The 21,565-nt window shown below is 42.3% G+C and overlaps 1 protein-coding gene across 4 annotated transcripts; it reads right to left on the bottom strand.

Annotated features, from left to right (window-relative positions):
* Positions 1–268: 268 nt before the first annotated feature.
* On the bottom strand, positions 269–21,512 carry PRPF4 (pre-mRNA processing factor 4). Of its 4 annotated transcripts, none has more exons than XM_027550535.1 (14): positions 21,399–21,472; positions 20,477–20,657; positions 18,314–18,500; positions 11,928–12,015; positions 11,425–11,504; positions 11,161–11,254; positions 10,560–10,654; positions 9,056–9,153; positions 8,488–8,611; positions 6,039–6,128; positions 3,451–3,573; positions 3,233–3,340; positions 3,022–3,140; positions 269–2,141 (listed from the first exon to the last, which is right to left on the bottom strand). In XM_027550535.1, the coding sequence occupies exons 8-14, from the start codon at positions 9,135–9,137 to the stop codon at positions 1,948–1,950; spliced, it is 840 nt and encodes a 279-aa protein (XP_027406336.1). In that variant the 5' UTR covers positions 9,138–9,153; positions 10,560–10,654; positions 11,161–11,254; positions 11,425–11,504; positions 11,928–12,015; positions 18,314–18,500; positions 20,477–20,657; positions 21,399–21,472; the 3' UTR covers positions 269–1,947. The 4 variants fall into 4 exon arrangements, with proteins under 4 accessions (XP_027406336.1, XP_027406333.1, XP_027406334.1 ...); XM_027550532.1 differs by having other exon boundaries at positions 1,101–2,141; positions 9,056–9,114; positions 20,477–20,654; positions 21,393–21,512; XM_027550533.1 differs by having other exon boundaries at positions 1,101–2,141; positions 9,056–9,114; positions 21,399–21,512.
* Between the last annotated feature and the right edge of the window lie 53 nt (positions 21,513–21,565).

Genomic DNA, 21,565 nt, shown 5'->3' with positions numbered 1-21,565 from the left:
TGTGGCCTGGCGGTATCTGGACAAAGTGTCCCTTAAGTGATGGCGGTGTGATTATCTCACCATGATCATGAAATGCCACACTCAGTGTATGCTCCTCAGCCAAAGGCTTTCTAACAATATTTCCAGTGAGGAAATGTATATTCCACATTTCTTTTGCCAAAGGCTTAGATGAAATGTTTTCACTCAGTTGCTGCTTCTAAATCACTTGGAACCCCCCACTCCCCCAAAAAGAAGACAAATTTGAATGATAGTAAAATTTCACTTTGAGAAAATTTGAACACACTATATTTAAAAATTGCATGCTAATATACTAAGGTTCATTATTAGTTACAACACACTACAAAGGTAGTTATGAAAAAAACAATTCTTCATGGCTTAACTGTGGAGGAAATGGTAACCCACTCCAGTATTCTTGCCAGGAGAATCTCATGGACAGAAGAGCCTGCTGGGCTACAGTCCATGGGGTTGCAGGAGTCGGACACAACTTTGCAACTAAACCACCACAACTATGGAGGAAATAGAGCCCGTTAAACAGTGAAAAGAGTGAAGTGCACAACGGAAGGCAGAGCTGATAATCCAGAACCTCCAGAGGCACACAGGATGCGCACCTACTTGGTTGCAGCTGCAATCAGACTAAAAAGTCCCTTTAGCTACATGTCACTCATTCATAGTTTGTACAAGAGTAACTGTCAGCCTCCCTGGGAAGCAAAGGACAAGTGTTTTGAATGTTCAAGAAGCCATCATATAAGCCCCTTCAATTTTCTATACACAGTCCTTGCCAATTCTATTTTTGTGTGAATCTGTGTGAATTCAGAGTTCAGTGGTTGTATATCTGGGGTGGAAAGAGAAGGTAACTGCTGCGTGGCCGATGAATAAGAATTAGAGGGTCCAGATACAGCTCACTGGTAGTCTGGCCTACAATCCAACAGCCCTCTATTTTTAAAAAAATGACTGACAGAATGCTTACTAAGGAGATGGAATTGGAATAAGCCATACTTGAGATCATGTGTTATATCCCAAATTTAAAAAAAGGGATCTCTGTGGACCAATGGCTGGGACTCAGGAAAGGCTTCACTATAAAAATAATTCTTTAAAGGACAGTTTTTTAAATAGGATCTTACTCTGTAGCAAGTGTGCAATAAAGAAAAAAAGTTTATGTTTAGGAATACCCATTAGGGATTTTTTTTTTCCCCAGAGTTATCTCCACATGAAGGATACATATAAATAACCAACAGAAAAGAACTTGCACAGTAGAGACATCGTGTTTGCTTTCTAAAAATTTCATTGAATCTTGACACAGTGTCCTAGTTTTGGGGTAACAAAGGATGCCAAACTTCAAAGCAAAATGGAAGACATCTTCTGAAGAGGCAGATGCTCAGTTCTGGACTTCCTGATGCAGTTAGCATTCCAAGTGAACTCAACAGGATGAGGTGAACCTCTGCTGCGGAAGCCAGGACACAGCTGTGGCTCACGTCTTCGCCTTCCATGCTCAGGGCCCTCCTCTGTCAGGTGCTGTTCAGCCAGCGCACAGAGAGACACGCTTCTCTACTTGAGGGCTTCCTGTAGAGCACAGACGTCGTGCTCTCCGGGTCACATGGAGTCCTGAAACACGTACCATGTAACGGAAAGCCAGGTTTCAAGAAGTAAAAATCCTGAGTGCTTTGAGGGAAGCAAGAGGGCATTCAAACAAAAGATTAATAAAAACAGTGTCTACGAAGTTCATGGAGGGGCTTGAAGAGGAAAACAAATTTTTCAACCATGGAAGGGGTTGACCAATACCCAAGGATTGGGCTGCTTGCCTGAAGTGGGAGCTGAGACAGAAATTCGATTCTTTGAGGATCTATATACATGGTAATTGGCAAAGTACATGATAGAACAAAACACATCAGTTCCTTTCTTTTGAAAACGGCTCTAAAGGGAGACTGAGTCCTTCTTCCATGGTCCTGCCTATTCAGCCATCCAGAGCTTGAAGGTCCTGTCATAGGAGCAAGTGGCTATGAGCTGCCCATCGGAAGAAATGTCTAGGCCCATCACTTTGCCTTCGTGGCCGGCCAGAGTCTTCAGAGGGGACCAGCCTGGGTGAGTCCAGATCTTGGCTGTGTTATCATAGGCACCAGTGAGCAAGAAATTCCCATGGATAGCTACAAAAGAGAAGAGGAATTACTTCAGGAATTGAAATATTCAAGAGCGTAAGAAAAAGAACAGAACCCAAATCTGCAGGGTGTGTGCTCAGTCGTGGCCAACTCTTTGTGGCCCCATGGACTGTAGCCCATCAGGCTCCTCTGTCCATGGAATTTTCCAGGCAAGAATATTAGAGTGGGTTACTTCCCTGGTGGTCCAGTGGTTAAGATTCTATGCCTCCACTGTAGGGGGCATGGGTTTGACCCCTGGTTGGGAAATTAAGATCCCACATGCCACATAAGGAAAAAAAAAATCTAAAGCAATTAAGAATACTGGAGTGGCTTGCTATCTCCTCCTCCAGGGGATCTTCCCAACCCAGGGATTAAATCCACGTCTCTTGCATCTCGTGCACTAGCAGGTGGATTCTTTACCGCTGTGCCACCTGGGAAGTCCCAAAATCCACTAGAGTATACTATTTTCAAAAAGATGTTATTTTGGCATTCATAAAACGCCAACCTCCAATCTGCATTTTTACTAGGCCTCTACAAAAAAGAGAACAACTACAGACAGACTTAGGGAAACAAATAACATTATTAAGGTCTTTTGGTTCTTTCCCTGATACACAACCTATTCAAAATAATATTAAGAACTAAGTGCGTGGACCTTCCCTGGAAAGCAAAACATGCACAGAAGTCTTCTTTACTTCCTAGCAACAAGCGGCATGCAGTCAGAGCTCTGTCTGAAAGGGTGGTTGAGGGAAGGAAATGATCACTTCTTCCTTCAACAGGGTCCAAATTCTCTCATGTTCCCCTTCCAAGTTAAGCTAACACCTGGCCTGCATTTCATGCCAATGCAATCTGTTTGTCTTGTAGTTAGGCTTACAACAGAAGGAAGACTTACGCTCGAACTTGACACCTGTCACTAAGTTCTGATGGGCAGGAATGGTGTAGACACAACGTCGCTGTCGGAGGTCCCACACTTTGCAGGTGTTGTCGCCACTGCCAGTTGCAATGTGGTAGCTGTGGATCAGACAGAGAGGAAGTCAGAAACACAGAATACTTTCTGGCCACTAACCCTGCCTGTGCACCCCTCATTCAGTGAGCTTATTTACCCATTGGGGGAGAAATTTATTCCATATATTTCCTTCAGGTGACCTTCTAGGAACATGATACAACGTCCTGTGCGCAGGTCCCAAACTCGACCAAATGCATCCAGTCCCCTGACAAAACAGTTCATGAATGAGTACTGTGAACCCAGTTTCCTCTGGAAGCAGGCAGATGTCAGAGGTCAGACGACTGAGCTGCCCCGGCTGTGTGGAAGAAGCCTTACCCAGTGCCAGCCAAAGAGCCATCTTGATGGAAGGCAATGTCATACACACCCATGCTGTGGCCCTCCTGATGCAGGATCTCCTCTTGAGCTTCCAAATCCCATAAGCGCCATGATCGGTCATAGCTTAAAAAGTCAAGCTAATAATTAACCAGCAGATACTCAAAGTGTACAAAGGGCTATAAATTACAAGTGTACAAAGTGCTTCAATGTACCAAGTGCTGTAAATAGCTGGAGCTCAAGTTATATTTCTGAAACTACTCATACAACCATATTAACAAATTCTTTTCTGGCATAAATAATGTCTCCACAACTAAGCGTTATCTGTCTTGGGTGCTAAATGGGAAACTGTGGACTGCCCATGCCTAAAAAACTATCTCAGTGGCTATTTTAGAAAACAGAATTCCCTTAGAATGGCCCAGAACAAAGACTCTGTCACCTACTTTCTTCCCCAATTTCACTGTTATGTCCTTCCATTCACTGAGCATTTACTGAGTCCTAAACTGAATGTTGGGGATATAATCAATCACAAGTAAATCAACAGAATATAAGAGAATAGAGAGTATATAAAGAGGCCCACATACACACGGTCAAATGATTTTCAATGCGGCCACCAAAGAAATTTCAATAGTGAAAATCTCAATAAATGATGAGAAAACTGTAATACATATGGGAAAAAAGATAAAACAAACAAAAAATCCTCAATTAAAAAATGAGTAAAGCACCTGAACACTGAACAAAAGAAAATACACAAAGGGTCAATAAGCGTATGACTCAACACCAAGAGTCATCAGAGTAATAAAAACTGAAACCATGAGATTTCACTACATACTTGCAAGACTGGTCAAAATGATGAGACTGCCAATGCCAAATGTTGCAAAGATGTTAAAAAAACAAACAACAACACTAGAATGCTGGGAATGCAGAATGACACCAGCACTATGGAAAACCCCTTGGAAATTTTAAAAGTTAAATATACATCTACCCTATAATCTTGCAATTGCATTCTAAGGTATTCATTCAAGAGAAAGGAAAGACAAATATGTCCACAAAAAGTACTGGACAAGATACGTACAGTAGCTTTATTCTTACCAGCCAAGAGCTGGAAACAGCCCAAGTGTCCACCAATGGGAGAATGCATAAACTGGCAGTTATGCAACCGACTGTTTCTCAGCGATAAAAAGGGACTACCGATACACGCGACGACAGGAATGAGTCTTAAAAACGTTGTGCTGAGTTAAAGAACCCAGGCACAAATGAGTTTATAAGGTATGACCACGTAGAATTAATTTATGGTGACAGAAATCAGGGCAGGGGTTGTTTTGGAAAGGGGAGTTGGCTGGGAAAGGCATGGGGGAACTTTCTGGGGTGATGCAAGTGTTCTCTCTATCGACAAGTGTATGGCTATGAGCATAACTGATGCCGTCTTGGGCCCATACAGTTCTTCCTGTCCTCCTGCTGACCCCACCCAGAACTGTACTGTGTGGTAAATCACTTTTCTATTGTCAAGGGCTTTTATTAATAGTTCATAGATATTGTTTAACAACCATTAGGACCAGGAGACCTCCATGCTCTGTTAGCCGTCAAACAATGAAGACCTTTGCTGGTGTATTCCCAGCACCTACTGGTTACCCACTCATAAATCTTGACTTAGGAATGTACTTCCTGCTTCCAAGCACAGACCCCCGTACCCTAGGTTAACTATAAAACTGCTGCAATGGCTTCTTGAAGGTGCAGACTGCAGCTGTGAATGCTTCAGGACTGCTGACTGCCAGATCCCACCCTATAAGTGACCCTGTAATAAACTGATCCACTGGTTATATGGATGGAATTGTCCACCTTGATTATTCCTCTCAAGATGCTTCTCGGGGACATCCCTCGTGGTACGGTGGATAAGAATCCACCTGCCAATGCAGGGGACATGGGCTCAATCCCTGGGCCGGGATGATTCCACATGACGTGGGCTACCCACGCACGCAACTACTGAAGCCTGCGTGCCTAGAGGCTGAGCTTAGTCAGCAACATGAGAAGCCACTGCAGTGAGAAGCGCGTGCACTGCGACAAAAGCAGCGCCCGTTCACCACAACCAGAGTGCCCACAGCAGCAACGAAGCCTCAGTGCAACCAAAGAAAAGGACTTCTCAGCTTGGTGGGCGCTTTTTGTTCCCTCGGACCTCTAACAACAGGGATGTGGGTCATGTGAACGCATGCATTTGTCAAGACTGACTAAATTATACACTTAAATCCATTCCACTGCACGTAAATTGTATCTCAAAAACTTCTTTAATAGATTCTGGCCTCACTGAATTTATAGAACCAAGAAAAGAGACTGATCTGTAAGCAGTGAAGTTATAATACAACGTATAGCCCACCCCACCGCCCCTCTCCATCAAAAAATGCACTTCTAGTATTGGCCAAGAAAGAGAAGAGGGAAACTCTAGCTCTCTGGCATTTAGTGACTGAAATCTCAGCTTAACTGCAATTTAAAGCCGAATACACTTAGCCTTAACTGTACCATATAGTCTTTTGTGATTCTGATTCATTGCAGTCCAAGAAAACATGACTTGAAGACAGAACAAGAAGATGGCTTACCAGGTGGTACCCAAGAAGCGCCCCGAAGGATGCCACGTCACACGGGCCACACGCACGGTGTGCCCTTCAATGTCTGCCACCGGCTCATCACTGAAAAGGAACCGAATATCCTACGTAAACTATCTTACACTCATGCAAATATTCACTGAATTTTTTTTTAACTGTTGAGCACACAGGCATTCATTCTGCATGGGTGGACAGGCCAAACTGTAACTTGTAATCTGTTAAAATTTTAGGGCCAACGATAATCTAATCACCTCCCAAGGTTATAAAAGCTTTGGGACTATTACATATGTCCAGAGGTGAACATTGCCCATTTTTGTTGTTCAGTAGCTCAGCTGTGTGCTACTCTTTGCAACTCCATGGACTACAGCATGCCAGGCCTCCCTGTCCTTCACCATCTCCTGGAGCTCGCTCAAACTCACGTCCATTGAGTCAGTGATGCCATCCAACCATCTCATCCTTTGTCGTCCCCTTCTCCTCCTGCTTTCAATCTTTTGCAGAATCAGGGTATTTTCCAGTGAGTCAGTTCTCATCAGGTGGCCAAAGTACCGGAGCTTCAGCTTCAGCATCAGTTCTTCCACTGAATATTCAGGGTTGATATCCTTTAGGATTGACTGATTTGATCTCCTTGCAGTTCAAGGGATTCTCAAGAGTCTTCTCCAACACCACAGTTCAAAAGCATCAGTTCTTCGGAGCTCAGCCTTCTTTCTGGTCCAACTCTCACATCCATAAATGACTACTGGAAAAACCATAGCTTTGTTTATATGCACCTCTGTTAGTAAAGTAATGCCTCTGCTTTTTAATATGCTATCTAGGTTTGTTATTGCTTTTCTTCCAAGAGGCAAGTGTCTTTTAATTTCATGGCTGCAATCACCATCTGCAGTGATTTTGGATCCCCCCCAAAATAAAAGTCTGTCACTATTTCCATTGTTTCCCCATCTATTTGCCATGAAGTGATGGGACCAGATGCCATGATCTTAGTTTTTTCAATGTGAATTTTAAGCCAGCTTTTTCACTCTCTTCTTTCATCTTTCATCAAGAGGCTCTTTAGTTCCTCTTCGCTTTCTCCCATAAGGGTGGTGTCATCTGCATATCTGAGGTTATTAATATTTCTCCAGGCAATCTTGATTCCAGCTTGTGCTTCATCCAGCCCGGCATTTCTCATGATTTACTCTGCAGGTAAGTCAAATAAGCAGGGTGACAATATACAGCCTTGACGTACTCCTTTCCAAATTTTGACCAGTCTGTTGTTCCATGTCTGGTTCTAACTGTTGCTTCTTGACCTGCATATAGGTTTCATAGGAGGCAGGTCAAGTGGTCTGGTATTCCCATCTCTTTCAGAATTTTCCACAATTTGTTGTGATTCATACAGTCAAGGCTTCAGTGTAGTCAATGAACCAGAAGCAGATGCCACAGCACTTCAATAAGCATTGTCCTTCTATTTCAATTCATTGTCAACAAACTCTTAATTCTACACCACTTAAGATTAAGAGAAAAATAAAAGATACTTCAACCTAACAAGCAAAATAATTTCTCTGAACCAAAGGACTGCTGAGATTCTAGAAAGAAACATACTTTGATAGAGATGCAGGGCAATATCAAACATTTCTGGTGCAAGTGGATTATAGGTAATTTTATCTCAAACTTCAGCTTGTTCAAGGATCCACATGAAAGCAGAACTCCTAAACAGAGGCTTAGTTTCCTTTCAGTGGCCATTAAATTCTACTACCAGCAACAGCAGAAAGAAGATCTGAAACACCAGTGAAAGGAAATAAACACAAACCCTAAAGAGGGCAATTAAGAAGGGAACACTATTAACGTGGATACACAGAACTAATCAAAGCCCTAGGGGAACAAATATTGCTACGTATTACCAAAGCCAATTAAAACCTGCTGTGCTCACAGCTAAGATCCTATCTAGCAGAGTGGAGACACTAATTAGCTCCTCACAAAATCCTAGAACAAAAGCCTCATGTGCTTTCCCAAAGAAGGAAAACTAAGCAACTGAATTCAGAAGTCTTTTAGGCAACAAGGTGCTTCTAACTATTTCTTGGAAAACAATAAATAATCACAAACACATTAAAACAGAGAAGCCTGTTGTAACTGGAAAATATGGTTTAGGTAAAGGATGACAATATTGGGAGGAGACATCACTTCCTTGGCAATACTGCTGGACATAACCTTCTTTCTTCCCCTGTGGCTGTTTGCTAAGAACCAATGTGCTGTCTGGATATTATTTTCAGTCAATCTACCAAATAGCGCATTTGTCCAATGTCAGTCTATTGCAATGGCAGGTATAATGGATCGTTCCAGAATAACTGGAGCCAGGAAACAGCGGTCACTATATTAGAGGCAAAAACCAAGGTACAGAGTTCTAGGTCCCTAGGGCCAACCAATCAACTGTTTACTGCGGTGACTGCCGTGCGGACAGAGCAGTAATATTCACCTGTCAAGGCTCCACAGCTTCACAGAACCGTCAGCAGCACAAGAGGCCAGATTAACGTCTTTTTGGTCCAAGGAGACTGTGGATTTGGGATGGAATACGATCGCTCCCACATTTGTGTTATGGCCTGAAGGAGTGTAAGAGATGGAAATTAAAGGGCTGCTGTTCCATTATAACTTAAGTGTAAATATACACAATGAGGAATATTATATATACACATTTCAGAAAACGTGAACCTGTAAAGTATTAGTTATTCAACTACTAAAAAATTGAACTTTTAAAATTTAAACTAACGTATAAATTACATTAAAAAAAAGCTTCACACACAAAAAAATGTTTCTTGCTTTAGATTGTAAATGCCAGAGTAGGGCTGGACATGAGAGAGAAATATGCATATGATGTCATTATCATTCAGCCTTGCAGTCAAAGAAAACCAAACCAAGTCAGATCATATCAAGAATCAATCGTGTGTGTACTGGGTTTGAGTGTCCTGTAGAGCTTTAAGAGTTATACTGCTTGATAGAGTTTGAATTGGGAAAAAGAGCAAGATTTAGGTAAGAGTCTAACCCACCTCGAAGAGTGTGAAGGAGGTTGCAATCGGGAACAGACCAGAGCTTGCAAAGCCCACTCCTATCAAATACAAAGGAAAGCATCTCAGCCAGGGTTGGTCTGGGAAGGAAAAGGTATCTTGGTAACATTACTAAAGGACAATTTCTTCTTACCCCCCAAAATCGTTATAGTGGCAGACAAAAAAGAAAAGGCTTATCACTTGGAGGGTTATGTAAGAAAGCTATAGCCAGGTCTGAAGCAAACAAAGGCCTCTACTGGACTGTAAATACTACAGCACAAGTTGCTCTTCTCCTTAGCTTTTGGACCGATTTCTAGGCAAAGTAGGACAAATGAAGTTACCTACCTGTAATATTAATAATGATACTATCTCCTTAAATATGAATAGCATATTACTACTTACAAAGTATTTAAATAAAAATGCTTTATTTTGAAAAATTCCAACAAATTACTTTTATATCTATCATCTCAAATGATCCTTATAACAGATTTGTGAGGTACATAAGATGGAATGATCATTTCTACTTTACTTGTGTATTCGTTTTATTTTCTGGTAATTAACTTTTTAAATCGGAGTACAGGTGATTTACAATGCTGTGTCAGTTTCTGCTGCACAGCAAAGTGAGTCATTTCTACTTTATAATAAAGACAGCTGAGGCTTGAAGAGGTGGACGAATCTACATAGGTCCTTGGTTTTCTCCTGAATTGGTCTCGATTTCTGCCTAGTCAAGTAGCTTCTGTGTGTACAATGTAAGGAAGACTGCCCCTCACTAGACGACAATGTCCCACGAGAACAACTAAGTGACTGAACAGAACAAAACAACAAAGTTTTCACGTCTTAAAAGTTTTCTGCATATGCGATGGCAAACAGAAAACAGAATAAACACAAGAACGGTAATTTGCTTTGCTTTACAGATAAAGAAACTGAAGCTTACAGAGAAGTATCTTGCTTAGGTCACATAACTAAAAGTATGAAGTATCTTGCTTAGGTGATATAACTAAAAAAGAAAAGCTGTATCAAGGTGTGTATAGTTAGTCTATAAACTCCCTGTATTAATATATCTGCCCCAAAATGATGCTAATGCCAAGAATGTGACTGACAGATGCGAACTGAAAGCTCTATCACAAACTACAATGGGCACGAGTTACCACCTCTAGTTTGATGTGATCATGAGGCAGCAGAGGAAAATGGGATGGCAGAGGCCTTCTGTTTATTTTTCACATTTTTTTTGAAAGTAGCTCAGTCACGTCCAACTCTTTGCGACCCCAGGGACTATACAGTCCATGGAATTCTCAAGGCCACAATACTGGAGTGGGTAGCCTTTCCCTTCTCCAGGGGATCTTCCCAACCCAGGGAGTGAACACAGGTTTCCCACAATGCAGGCGGATTCTTTACCAGCCGAGCCACCAGGGAAGCCAAGCAATGGCCTTCCAAAACAAATGTTGACTTTTCCCCCAGAACCCCATTCAGGGAAAAGAAAACAGAACACTATAAAATGGGGACTTACCAACAGGCTGTGGCCAGCATTTTGGAATTGGGACTAAAGTGACAGTAGGAGATAGGCCGATCATCCCCAATCTGACTGCAGAAATTATTCAAAGACTTAAAAAAACAGACAAACAAGGAATCATTAAATGCTAACCCAAGACTTTCTTGGCTTTTCCACCATTAAAAAAAGAAAAAAAATCTTTCCAGTTCTAACCCACCCTAAGATTCCCCACCCCTCCTTTTTTGTCAGGAGACACTTCTACAAATGAACGAATGAATGGAGTCAAGGCTTATCTGGAACTCCCCCATGCTGTCATCTACAGTCCGTGTCAATAGCTTCTCTGTCAGCTAAAAATAAACCAGAAAGCCATGGCAAGATTTAAAGTACAGTCTAACATATTAAAAGGGAGAAGTAAAGCACAGGAACCACAGGCCTCTGCCTGGTACGAAGTACAGTAGGTTCCCTGCCACCTTAACTGATGGATCCTCCCAAGCAGCAACAGTGCAAGCAAGGAAGATGTACAGCTGCCTTTTATTTGTTAGAGGCGGGCCAAGGTAGAACATATAACAAATACTGCAGAAATCTTTAAAACATCGGGCAATCGCTGAGAGAGTCTTACTCGGAGAGATTTGTGCAGCTCTTGCATCTGGGAGGTTCTAGTTGTCTCAGGAATCTCTTTATGAAGACGGGCCTCTTCTAAGCGTTTCATTGCCCTGTAACACGGAAAACATTACCCTGGGCAAACAGGCTGGAAACAAGGGTCCAAAGAAGTCTCTGTATCACTCAATTTCAACTAACAACCACAGTCATTATAAAGCAGATCCTCAGTCCCTGAGAGGAAATAAGAAGCATGCTTCTTCCCCCTTCTCAAGTTTCTCCTCACCTGGGCAGTGAGTAATTAGCAATCCACAGTCTAGCAACCTTCAGGCTGTGTGGTCCTTCATGGTACCAGGTCTGCTGATACTGAAAGTTAAATAAGAGCAGAAATGTCAAGTCTGAAGCATCCCTGCCTCTTTCATAGCTATCAATTCCCTACTGTAACTGCCCAGGAGAAAGGTGAATTAGTTCAGTATAATATGATGAAATCAGGTATATGTGTTTTCTGATGTGCTTCTTTCTATGAGTTCTTATTGGATGATTTCTGGTTCCTTTTTACAAGGGAAACCAGGAATGCTGTGCTTCTTTCCCGAAATGGGAAACTCGCTTACTTCCGTTTGTATCTACAAAGGAACCACAAACAACTGCCAACAACTATTCCTGAACAGCAGTCTCCAACCCCTGCTCTGGCCCTCATCCGAGGCAAAGTAAAGCTCTGAAAACAGAAAACGAGAGAACTAGCCCCTTGTCTCCTGCGTGCTGACACTATGAAGCCAAGGACGTATTTACCTCTTCTTTGGACTTCTTTGATTTCTCATCATCTTTTTTGGTCTTTTTTAAGGCATCAGTACCGACCACTGAGAGAATATTTCTTAACCTGTAACAAAGAAGATCAGAATTTAAATAGAGTTGAGGTAAGGTAAAGTAGGACTTTCACCTTACTTCACTCAGCGTGTTGGATACTCTTGACACGCTAAGTATAAAAAATGACTAAGAAACAGCCCTTGACTTCACAGGGTACTAAGGGGAATCCTGAGTAAACAACCTAGACTTGGAGGGAATCAGGGAAGGCCCTATGGAGAAGATGTTCTCTAAACCGAGACGTCAATCAATCAGGTCAAAGGTCAAGAATGTTCGGAAAGGACAGCTAAGGCAGAGGGTTCCACAAATGTGAAGGTCTAGAGGCAAGCACGTTGAGCCTGGAATCAAAACAGTTCAGTATGGCTGGAGCATGGGGTATTGGGAAAGGCTGAGTGAGAGAAATGGCTGCGAATCTAAGTAGGGGCCAGGCCACAATGCGCTCCTAATGCCAGGGTGAGCAGGATTCACATTTGAGAAAGACTCCTGGAAAAGTATGGAGAATAAAGAGGGAAGAACAAAGGAGGGAGCTCAGCATACTGTGGTATCCTCCCACTTGAGACTTAATGGACTGAATAGGACGGTGGCGGGGGAGACTCCAGACAGTCACCTAAGGGACACAAACAACAAACGGTAAAAGTGTATCCTTTGCGAGGCTATTGACAAAGTAACACACCGTGACAGAGCAGTGTGTGGGCTCTTTACCAGGGAGCAGAGGGTAGGAAGGGCTTCTTTAAGGAGGTGGTATTTATGCTAAAACCAAAAGAACTGAAAAGCTCTAAAAGGCGAGAGCTCCACTATTCTTGCTTAGAAAATCCGTGGACAGAGGAGCCTGGCAGGCTACAGTCCATAGGGTCGCAAAAGTTAGACACAACTTAGCAACTAAATCACAACATAAAAGGCGAGAGAGGGGAACAAAAAAAGGAAAATTAAGTCGAAAGACACACACAAAAAAGCTTGAGCATCCTAGGAGGATCATTATGGCTACTAAGTCTAGTAAACGGGAAGAGGGGTACAAGGTAAGGATGAAGAGCATGTTAGGAGTTTTTTACTCTAAGTTTAGTAAGAGACACTGTAGGATTTTTGTTAAGCAAATAGATAAGCAAACAATTAATACAGCACATCTGGGATTACTACAATAGTCTAAAGGTTAAACTAGTGGAGGGAGAGAAAAGAGGACATGCTGGAGGTACATTTCAGAAGTAGAATAAACAAGATTTTGCTTACGGGTTATACAGAAGGTGATGCAGGTTTTTAACTGAAAACCGTGTGAATGGTTGTGTTATTTCCAAGAATAGGAAAAGGATGGAAAATAGATGAGTTCAACATCAGTTAACTTCAGTTCAGTTGCTCAGTCGTGACTGCATGGACTGCAGCAGGCCAGGCCTCCCTGTCCATCATCAACTCCCAGAGTTTACTCAAACTCATGTCCATTGAGTCGGTGATGCCATCCAACCATCTCATCCTCTGTCGTCCCTTTCTTCTGCCCTCAATCTTTCCCAGGAACAGGGTCTTTTCCAATGAGTCAGCTCTTCACATCAGGTGGCCAAAGGATTGGAGTTTCAGCTTCAGTATCAGTCCTTCTAATGAACACCTAGGACTGATCTCCTTTAGGATGGACTGGTTGGATCTCCTTGCAGTCCAAGGGACTCTCAAGAGTCTTCTCTAACACCACAGTTCAAAAGCATCAATTCTTCGGCACTCAGCCTTCTTCACAGTCCAACTTTCACATCCATACATGACCACAGGAAAAACCATAGCCTTGACTAGACAGACCTTTGTTGGCAAAGGAATGTCTCTGCTTTTTAATATGCTGTTTAGGTTGGTCGTAACTTTTCTTCCAAGGAGTAAGCGTCTTTTAATTTCATTCAACGTAGGTCCATGAATAAAGGTAAATTGGAAGTGGTCAAACAGGAGATGGCAAGAATAAACATCGACATCTTAGGAATCAGTGAACTAAAATGGATGGGAATAGGCAAATGTAATTCAGATGACCATTAAATCTACTACAGTGGGCAAGAATCCCTTAGAAGAAATGGAGTAGCCATCATAGTCAATAAAAGAGTCTGAAATGCAGTACTTGAGTGCAATATCTGAAAAATGACAGAATGATCTCGGTTCGTTTCCAAGGCAAACCATTCAATGCCACGGTAACCCAAGTTTAAGCCCCAACCATCGATGCTGAAGAAGTTGAAGCTAACCAGTTCTATAAAGACCTATAAGATCATCTAGAACTAACACCAAAAAAAGATGTTCTCTTAACCTCAGGGGATTGGAATGCAAAAGGAGCAAGTCAAGAGACACTTGGAGTAACAGGCAAATTTGGCCTTGGAGTACAAAATGAAGCAGGACAAAGGCTAACAGAATTCTGCCAAGAGAATACACTGGTCATAGTAAACACCTTTTTCCAACAACACAAGGGACAACTTTACACGTGGACACCACCAAGTGCCAGATTGATTTTATTCTTTGCAGTCGAAAATGGAGCAGCTCTATCCACTCAGCAAAAACAAGACCTGAAGCTACCTGTGGCTCAGATCATCAGCTCCTTAAAGCAAAATTCAGGCTTAAACCAAAGAAAGCACGGAAAACCACTGGGCATTCAGATACGACCTAAATCAAATCCTCCATGATCATACAGTGGAGGTAACAAATAGATTCAAGGGATTAGATCTGGTAAACAGAGTGTCTGAAGAACTATGGACAGAGGTTCGTAATACCGTACACAAGGAGGCACTGACTAAAACCATCCCAAAGGAAAAGACATGCAAGAAGGCAAAGTGGTTGTATGACAAAGTCTTAAGAATAGCTGAGGAAAGACGAGAAGTGAAAAGCAAGGGAGAGAGGGAAAGGTATACCCAACTGAATGCAGAGTTCCAGAGAACAGCAAGGAAAGAGAGGGCCTTCGTCAAAGAACAATGTGAAGAAACAGCAGAAAACAGGACGGGAAAGACTAGAGATCTCTTCAAGAAAACTGGAGATATCAAAGGAACATTTCATGCAAAGATGGGCACAATAATGGACAGAAACAGTAAAGACCCAATAGAAGCACAAGAGATCAAGAAGAGATGGCAAGAATACACAGATGAACTGTACAAAAAGATCTTAACGATCTGGATAGCCATGATGGTGTGGTCACTCACCTAGAGCCAAACATCATGAGTGTGAAATCATGAGGGCCTTTAGAAGCACTGCTGCCAATAAAGCTAGCAGAGGTGACGGAATTCCAGTTGAGCTATTTCAAATCCTAAAAGACGATGCTATTAAATGATGCTGCATTCAGTATGTCAGCAAATTTGGGAAAACTCAGCAGTGGCCACAGAACTGAAAAAGGTCAATCTTCATCCTAATTCCTAAGAAGGACAGTACTAAAGAATGTTCAAACTACCAGACAATTGCGCTTACTTCCCATGCTAGTAAGGTTATGCTCAAAATCCTTTAAGCTAGGCTTCAGTACTTGAGAGGAAACTTCCAGATGGACAAGCTGGGTTTAGAAAAGGCAGAGGAACCAGAGACCAAATCGCCAACACTCGCTGATCATAGAGAAAGCAAAGGAATTCCAGAAAAACGTCTACTTCTATTTCACTGACTATGCAAAAGCCTTTGACTGTGTGGATCACAACCATGAAAAACTCTTAAAGAGATGTGAATACCAGACCATCTTACCTGTCACCTGAGAAACCTATATGCGGGTCAAGAAAACAACAGTTAGAACCTTATATGGAATAAATGACTGGTTCAAAATTAAGAAAGGAGTATGACAAGGCTGAATACTGTCATTCTGCTTATTTAACTTATACGTAGAGTACATCATGGAAATGCCAGGCTGGATGACTCACAAGCTGGAATCAAGATTGCTGGGAGAAATATCAACAACTTCAGATATGCAGATGATACCACTCTAATGGCAGAAAGCGAGGAGGAACTAAAGAGCACCTTGATGAGGGTGAAAGAGAGAGTGAAAAAGTCAGCTTGAAACTCAATATTAAAAAATCTAATTAGATGGCCTCTGGTCTTAACACTTCATGGCAAATAGAAGAGGAAAAGGTGGAAGCAGAGACAAATTTCCTCTTCTTAGGATGAAGAAAATCACTGCGGATGGTGACTGCAGCCATGAAATTAAAGATGACTGCTTCCTGGAAGGAAAGCAACGATAAACCCAGACAGTATATTAAAAAGCAGAGATACCACTTAGCTTAAAAAGGTCCGTACAGTCACAGCTATGGTGTTTCCAGTAGTCACATATGCATGTGAGAAATGGACCATAAAGAAGGCAGAGCACTCAAGAACTGATGCTTTTGAACTGTGGTGCTGGAGAAGGCTCTTGAGAGTCCCTTGGACAGCAAGGAGATCAAACCAGTCAATCCCAAAGGAAATTAACCCTGAATATTCATTGGAAGGACTGATGTTGAAGCTGAAGCTCCATACTCTGGCCACCTGATGAAAACAGCCAACTAACTGGAAGAGACCCTGATGCTGGCAAAGACCTAAGATAGCAGAAGAAGAGGGCAACAGAGGATGAGATGGTTGGATGGCATCATCAATTCAATGGACATGAACTTGGGCAAACTCCAGGAGATAGTGAGGTACAGGGAGGCCTGGCGTGCTGCAGTGCCTGGGGTTGCAAAGAGTTGGACACGACTTGGTGACTGAACAACTTAGAGATGTCAAATTTGAGACTATAGAACAGCTAGGCTACGGAGACCTGGGAGTCATCAGACTCCATGCCATGGGAGTCCATAGAAACTCCACGTAAACCATGCCATGGGAACGGACCTGATCCCTCATGGCTGGTGTAGGACAAGGACAAACAACAGCAGTTTATAAAGGTTACACAGAAAAAAAAAAAAAAAAAGGTTACACAGGGGGAAAACGAGGCTTAGAAGAATTAGCTAAAGAAACAGGATTGGGTTTTATGGAAGCCAAGGAAAGGGAGCGTTTGAAGGATGAATAGGTGGCAGTGTACTAGGGCTATTCTTAGTAAAGATGAGCTGATGACCTTAATGAACAGCCATTTCAATGTGGAAGTGGTCAGTCAGTCTGCACTGGGCTGAAGAGTGGTAAGGGCCTTAAGAGGGTAAATGTAATAAGTGAGGAATAGTTAAGCCCCAAGTCCTAAAGAGGCAGGCAGGTCACATCCTCATAACTGCACATGACTAGCCTGTCACTGAGAGATTTTGGAACTTCAGAATCACAAGAATAGCATTATCTGAGGAAAGTACCTCTTTTCAATAATGTCCAAAAAACACTTACCATCATGTTTTATGTTAATGACAAAAAACGTGTTTGCTGTTTAAATTTTCAGAGTTCAGTGACAAATTTTACCCAACTCAAAACTATACACTAAGGAGAGGAAGGGGAGGGAACATGTTAACATCTTCACAGTTTATAAAGAAAAATTAGTAGTGGAGAATAAACTGGCCTAAGACTTAGATTATGGACTAAACCATATTCACACAACCTAAGATATTCTGTCAACATTATGTGAGACATTCTATTAAAGGTTTAGCTACAAATACCAACTAAATAATGGCAGAAAGTGAAGAGGAACTAAAGAGCCTCTTGATGAAAGTGAAAGAGGAGAGTGAAAAAGCTGGCTTAAATTCAACATTCAAAAAATGAACATCATGGCATCTGGTTGAATCACTTCATAGCAAATAGATAGGGAAAAAGTGCAAAGTGTCAGACTTCGTTTTCTTGGGCTTCAAAATCAATGTGGATGGTGACTGCAGCCATGAAATTAAAAGACACTTGCTCCTTGGAAGAATAGCTATGACAAACCTAGACAGTGTATTAAAAAGCAGAGACATCACTTGGCTGAAAAAGTTCCGTATTGTCAAGGTTATGGTTTTTCCAGTAGTCATGTATGGATGTGGACCGTAAAGAACGCAGAGTACTGAAGAATCGATGCTTTTGAACTGTGGGGTCAGAGAAGACTCTTTAGAGTCCCTTGGACAGCAAGGAGATCCAACCAGTCCATCCTAAAGGAAATCAACCCTGAAAATTCATTGGAAGGACTGATGCTGAAACTGAAGCTCCAATACTTTGGCCACCTGATGCGAAGAGCCAACTCACTGGAAAAGACCCTGATGCTGGGAAAGATTGAGAGCAGAAGAGGACAACAGGATGAGACAGTTGGATGGCGTCACTGACTCAATGGACATGAGTCTGAGCAAGCTCCGGGAGACAGTGAAGGACAGGGAGGTTCATGGGGTCACAAAGAGTTGGACATGACTTAGTGACTGAACAACAACAACAACTAAAATCTGGAACTATAATCCTGTGATTAAAAAAGAGTAAGTACTTAGAAAGGGTACCTTTCTCTTCTTTCAGCAGGACCTTCTCCAAAAAGTGTGATGGGTTCCCCCAAAGCTCTAAGGCAAGCCTTGACCTCTGAGTCATCTGTGGAAACGTTGATTTGCCGGGCTCGCTTCCTTCTCTCAAACTCTGCTAACACTTCAGCCTGTCTCTCACTGATGTGCTCTTCAATTTCAAACACTTCTCCTATAAAGAGAACAGGCAATATCAGCATGATCACCAATCTTCTTCAATTAGGGAGAGAGAAATAAGTTCTTACAACTGGAGTCTGCATGCCTCTGCTGCTGCTGCTGCTGCTGCTAAGTTGCTTCAGTTGTGTCCGACTCTGTGCGACCCCACAGACGGCAGCCCACCAGACTCCCCCTGGGATTCTCCAGGCAAGAACACTGGAGTGGGTTGCCATTTCCTTCTCCAATGCATGAAAGTGAAAAGTCAAAGTGAAGTCACTCAGTCGTGTCCGACTCTTAGCGACCCCATGGACTGCAGCCTACCAGGCTCCTCCGCCCATGGGATTTTCCAGGCAAGAGTACTGGAGTGGGGTGCCATTGCCTTCTCCAGTGCACGCCTCTAGGGACAGTTAACTAATCTGTAAGAAACTTTACAGTTTCTCAGTTTATTAAAGTATGCCAAAACCAGAAAACTAAATGAGGTTTTAAAGGCCAGAAACTGGTTCAAGTCATCTTGTTTCATTTGGCAACTTACACGTACACAAACACACAGCTTTCATGAGACAATGTGAATACAGAGCACTTTTACAAGTTAACTAGGCTTTCTCTCCAAGGCAAAATAGAAACATTATTTTAACAGCTGCCAAAGCTACTCTCTGAAACAGTCTCAGTATAGGAACACTAACAAATGTAACAGTAAACTGGAAATAATTACCATGAAAATGATAAGCCTTAACTATAAGGCTTTTTGGATAATCTAGTAGCTAGTTTTAAAACTCACATAAAAAACAAGCATTTGGATGAGAAGTGAGTACAGTCGTGATGCCGTCATGTTTAAAATAACATAAAAGGTTTAAAACTCATGAAAAGTGCATGTGTATAGAAAAGAAAATGTATGGGAGGGTCGATGAGAAACTTGACAGAAGTCCTATCTGCATGGAAGTCTTTTTATACTGTCTGATGGAGAAGGAAATGGCAACCCACTCCAGTGTTCTTGCCTAGAGAATCCCAGGGACGGGGGAGCCTGGTGGGCTGCCGTCTATGGGGTCACACAGATTTGGACACGACTGAAGCGACTTAGCAGCAGCAGCATACTGTCTGAATTTCTTATGACAAACATGAATGATTTTATTTTTAAAATATAGTAGACTACTAGTTACTGGCATGAAAAAATACCCTCAACAGTGTGTGTGTACTTATTGGCTTACTTGTTTCCAACTCTTTGCGACCTGGTGGATTGTAGCCCACCAGACCCCTCTGTCCATGGGGTTTTACATGCAAGAAATACTGGAGTAGGTTGCCATTTCCTCTTCCAGGGGATCTTCCCCACCCAGTGATCAAACCCACCTTGTCTCCTGTGTCTCTTGCATTGCAGGTGAATTCTTTACCCACTGAGCCATCAGGAAAGCCCATTTAACAGTATTCAGAATGACAAACGCAGGTTACAAAACAATTTGTTTATCGTGGTTTCATTTATGGAAAAAAATGTATTTTCACAGCTTTATTAAGTTCTTGAAATGATATAGCCCCAATTAATAAAGATTACAGGTTTTTCTACTTCATATATTTCTTTATTGTATTACTGCTTTCAAAACAAAGATGGCTATCACTTTAAAAAGAGATAATTTCACTTTGGGTGAAAAACAGTTGGAAAACTAAAAAGAGGAGAATATTAGGAAACACAGTAGCTTCAAGCTAACGCCAGAACTACACTCGATTCCAGAAGACAAAGGAAATCACTGAATCCAAATACACACTGAATAAATTCCTAGTAAAATTACTAACAATTCACTGAGGAAAAACTGTATAAAAGGTTTAAGAAAAAGGTTCTCAGGATGATAATCCCAAGTCAGGCAGGCAGAGAATATGGACTTCGATAGGTGCAAGCTTATTATTTGTAGTTTTTGGACATAAACTAGTGATATTTGAGGCAGGTAATCATTACAGAAAATTTGAGCACGAAAGGTAAAGATGAACTCACAATCTGCATCTTACCAGAGGTTATGTTAATGTTTCCTGCTTCAATTCCTGCTTTGAGTCCTTCTTTTCCCAAAAGCCCAGATTCTCCTTTGGCCAGACGCTCCCTCTCCTTCTCTTCCAAACTTCCATAATAGATGTGTGGTTTCTTCACAACAGGAGCCACCAAGTCATCTGGTGCCTTAGTTTTGGTTGCCTGCTAAAACAAAGACCTAGATTAACCTAAAGCTTAATCTTAGCAATCTACTGGGTTTCCCAGCAGAATGCAGCTTATTTAGAGCTTCAAACCTATTTCTTCCCCACACAAAGGACAAACCAGGCACCAGTGAAAATGTGTCTTCCTTGATCTGGGGGTGGAGGCAAAGAGTGGTTCCAGTCTCTTAATCACTTAAGTTTTGTAGATAGGAAGAGATGGATAAAACTAGTGAATTTCTCCTGCTGATTTTTCTGTCAAAGGTTTTCTCTCGAACATGTTTATTTCATACGGTTGCAGCAGGTGCAATCTCTTCTTGGCTTTTACGAAAATTTCCAGAATTACTGCTCATCACTGGGCTATCAAGGATAACTGAAATAACCAAAGCGATGGTACAAGGGACAAGTTACAAAGTTACTGTTCACACATTTCAAACGTTTCGGACATGAAGCAGTAGATAAGTTAGGAGGCCTGGTTACAATTAAGAGTTCGGAAAGTGTCATAAATCTTGGCCAAGACTCTACTCCCTTTCAGAGCTCCGTTTCTGAACCAGACGGAAAAGATATTTACATTTCGGGGCTGTAGTAAGAGGTGAAAACGAGCTGAAACAGATGAAAGCACTTAAGAATTAGGAAAACACAGCAGCCTTCCTCCTCGGCCCTCCACTGCTGTAGCCCGTTCCCTAACGGCCCTGTTTCGCAGGGACCCCCACCCCCTCAGCACTCCCTGGCAGAATGAGACCCGTACCGTGGAGGAGGGTCGTGTGGAAGCCATGCTGGGCTCCGGAGACGCGAAGCCCCAGCGAAAGCCGCGCTCTACGTTTCAGACCGTCCACCGCGCGCCCAGCAAAGCGGAACTACGTCGCCGAACGGAAGTGGTCCGAGGTCCGACGCAGCATCCTGGGAGGCGTGGAG

This window comes from Bos indicus x Bos taurus, chromosome 8, assembly GCF_003369695.1.
Source record: "Bos indicus x Bos taurus breed Angus x Brahman F1 hybrid chromosome 8, Bos_hybrid_MaternalHap_v2.0, whole genome shotgun sequence".
NCBI classification, from domain to species: Eukaryota; Metazoa; Chordata; class Mammalia; order Artiodactyla; family Bovidae; genus Bos; species Bos indicus x Bos taurus.
Note: the sequence above shows the minus strand (reverse complement) of the source record. Positions and strands in the feature narration are given on the sequence as shown.

Excerpts from the sequence above, each read along its gene's own strand:
- PRPF4 (XM_027550532.1), bottom strand. The coding sequence starts at position 21,425 with ATGGCTTCCACACGACCCTCCTCCACGGTACGG. Across the intron at positions 20,655-21,392 it reads GACCCTCCTCCACGGTACGG|GCAACCAAAACTAAGGCACC; the intron begins GTCTCATTCTGC and ends TTGTTTTAGCAG. Across the intron at positions 2,142-3,021 it reads GACAGGTGTCAAGTTCGAGC|CTATCCATGGGAATTTCTTG; the intron begins GTAAGTCTTCCT and ends TCTCTTTTGTAG.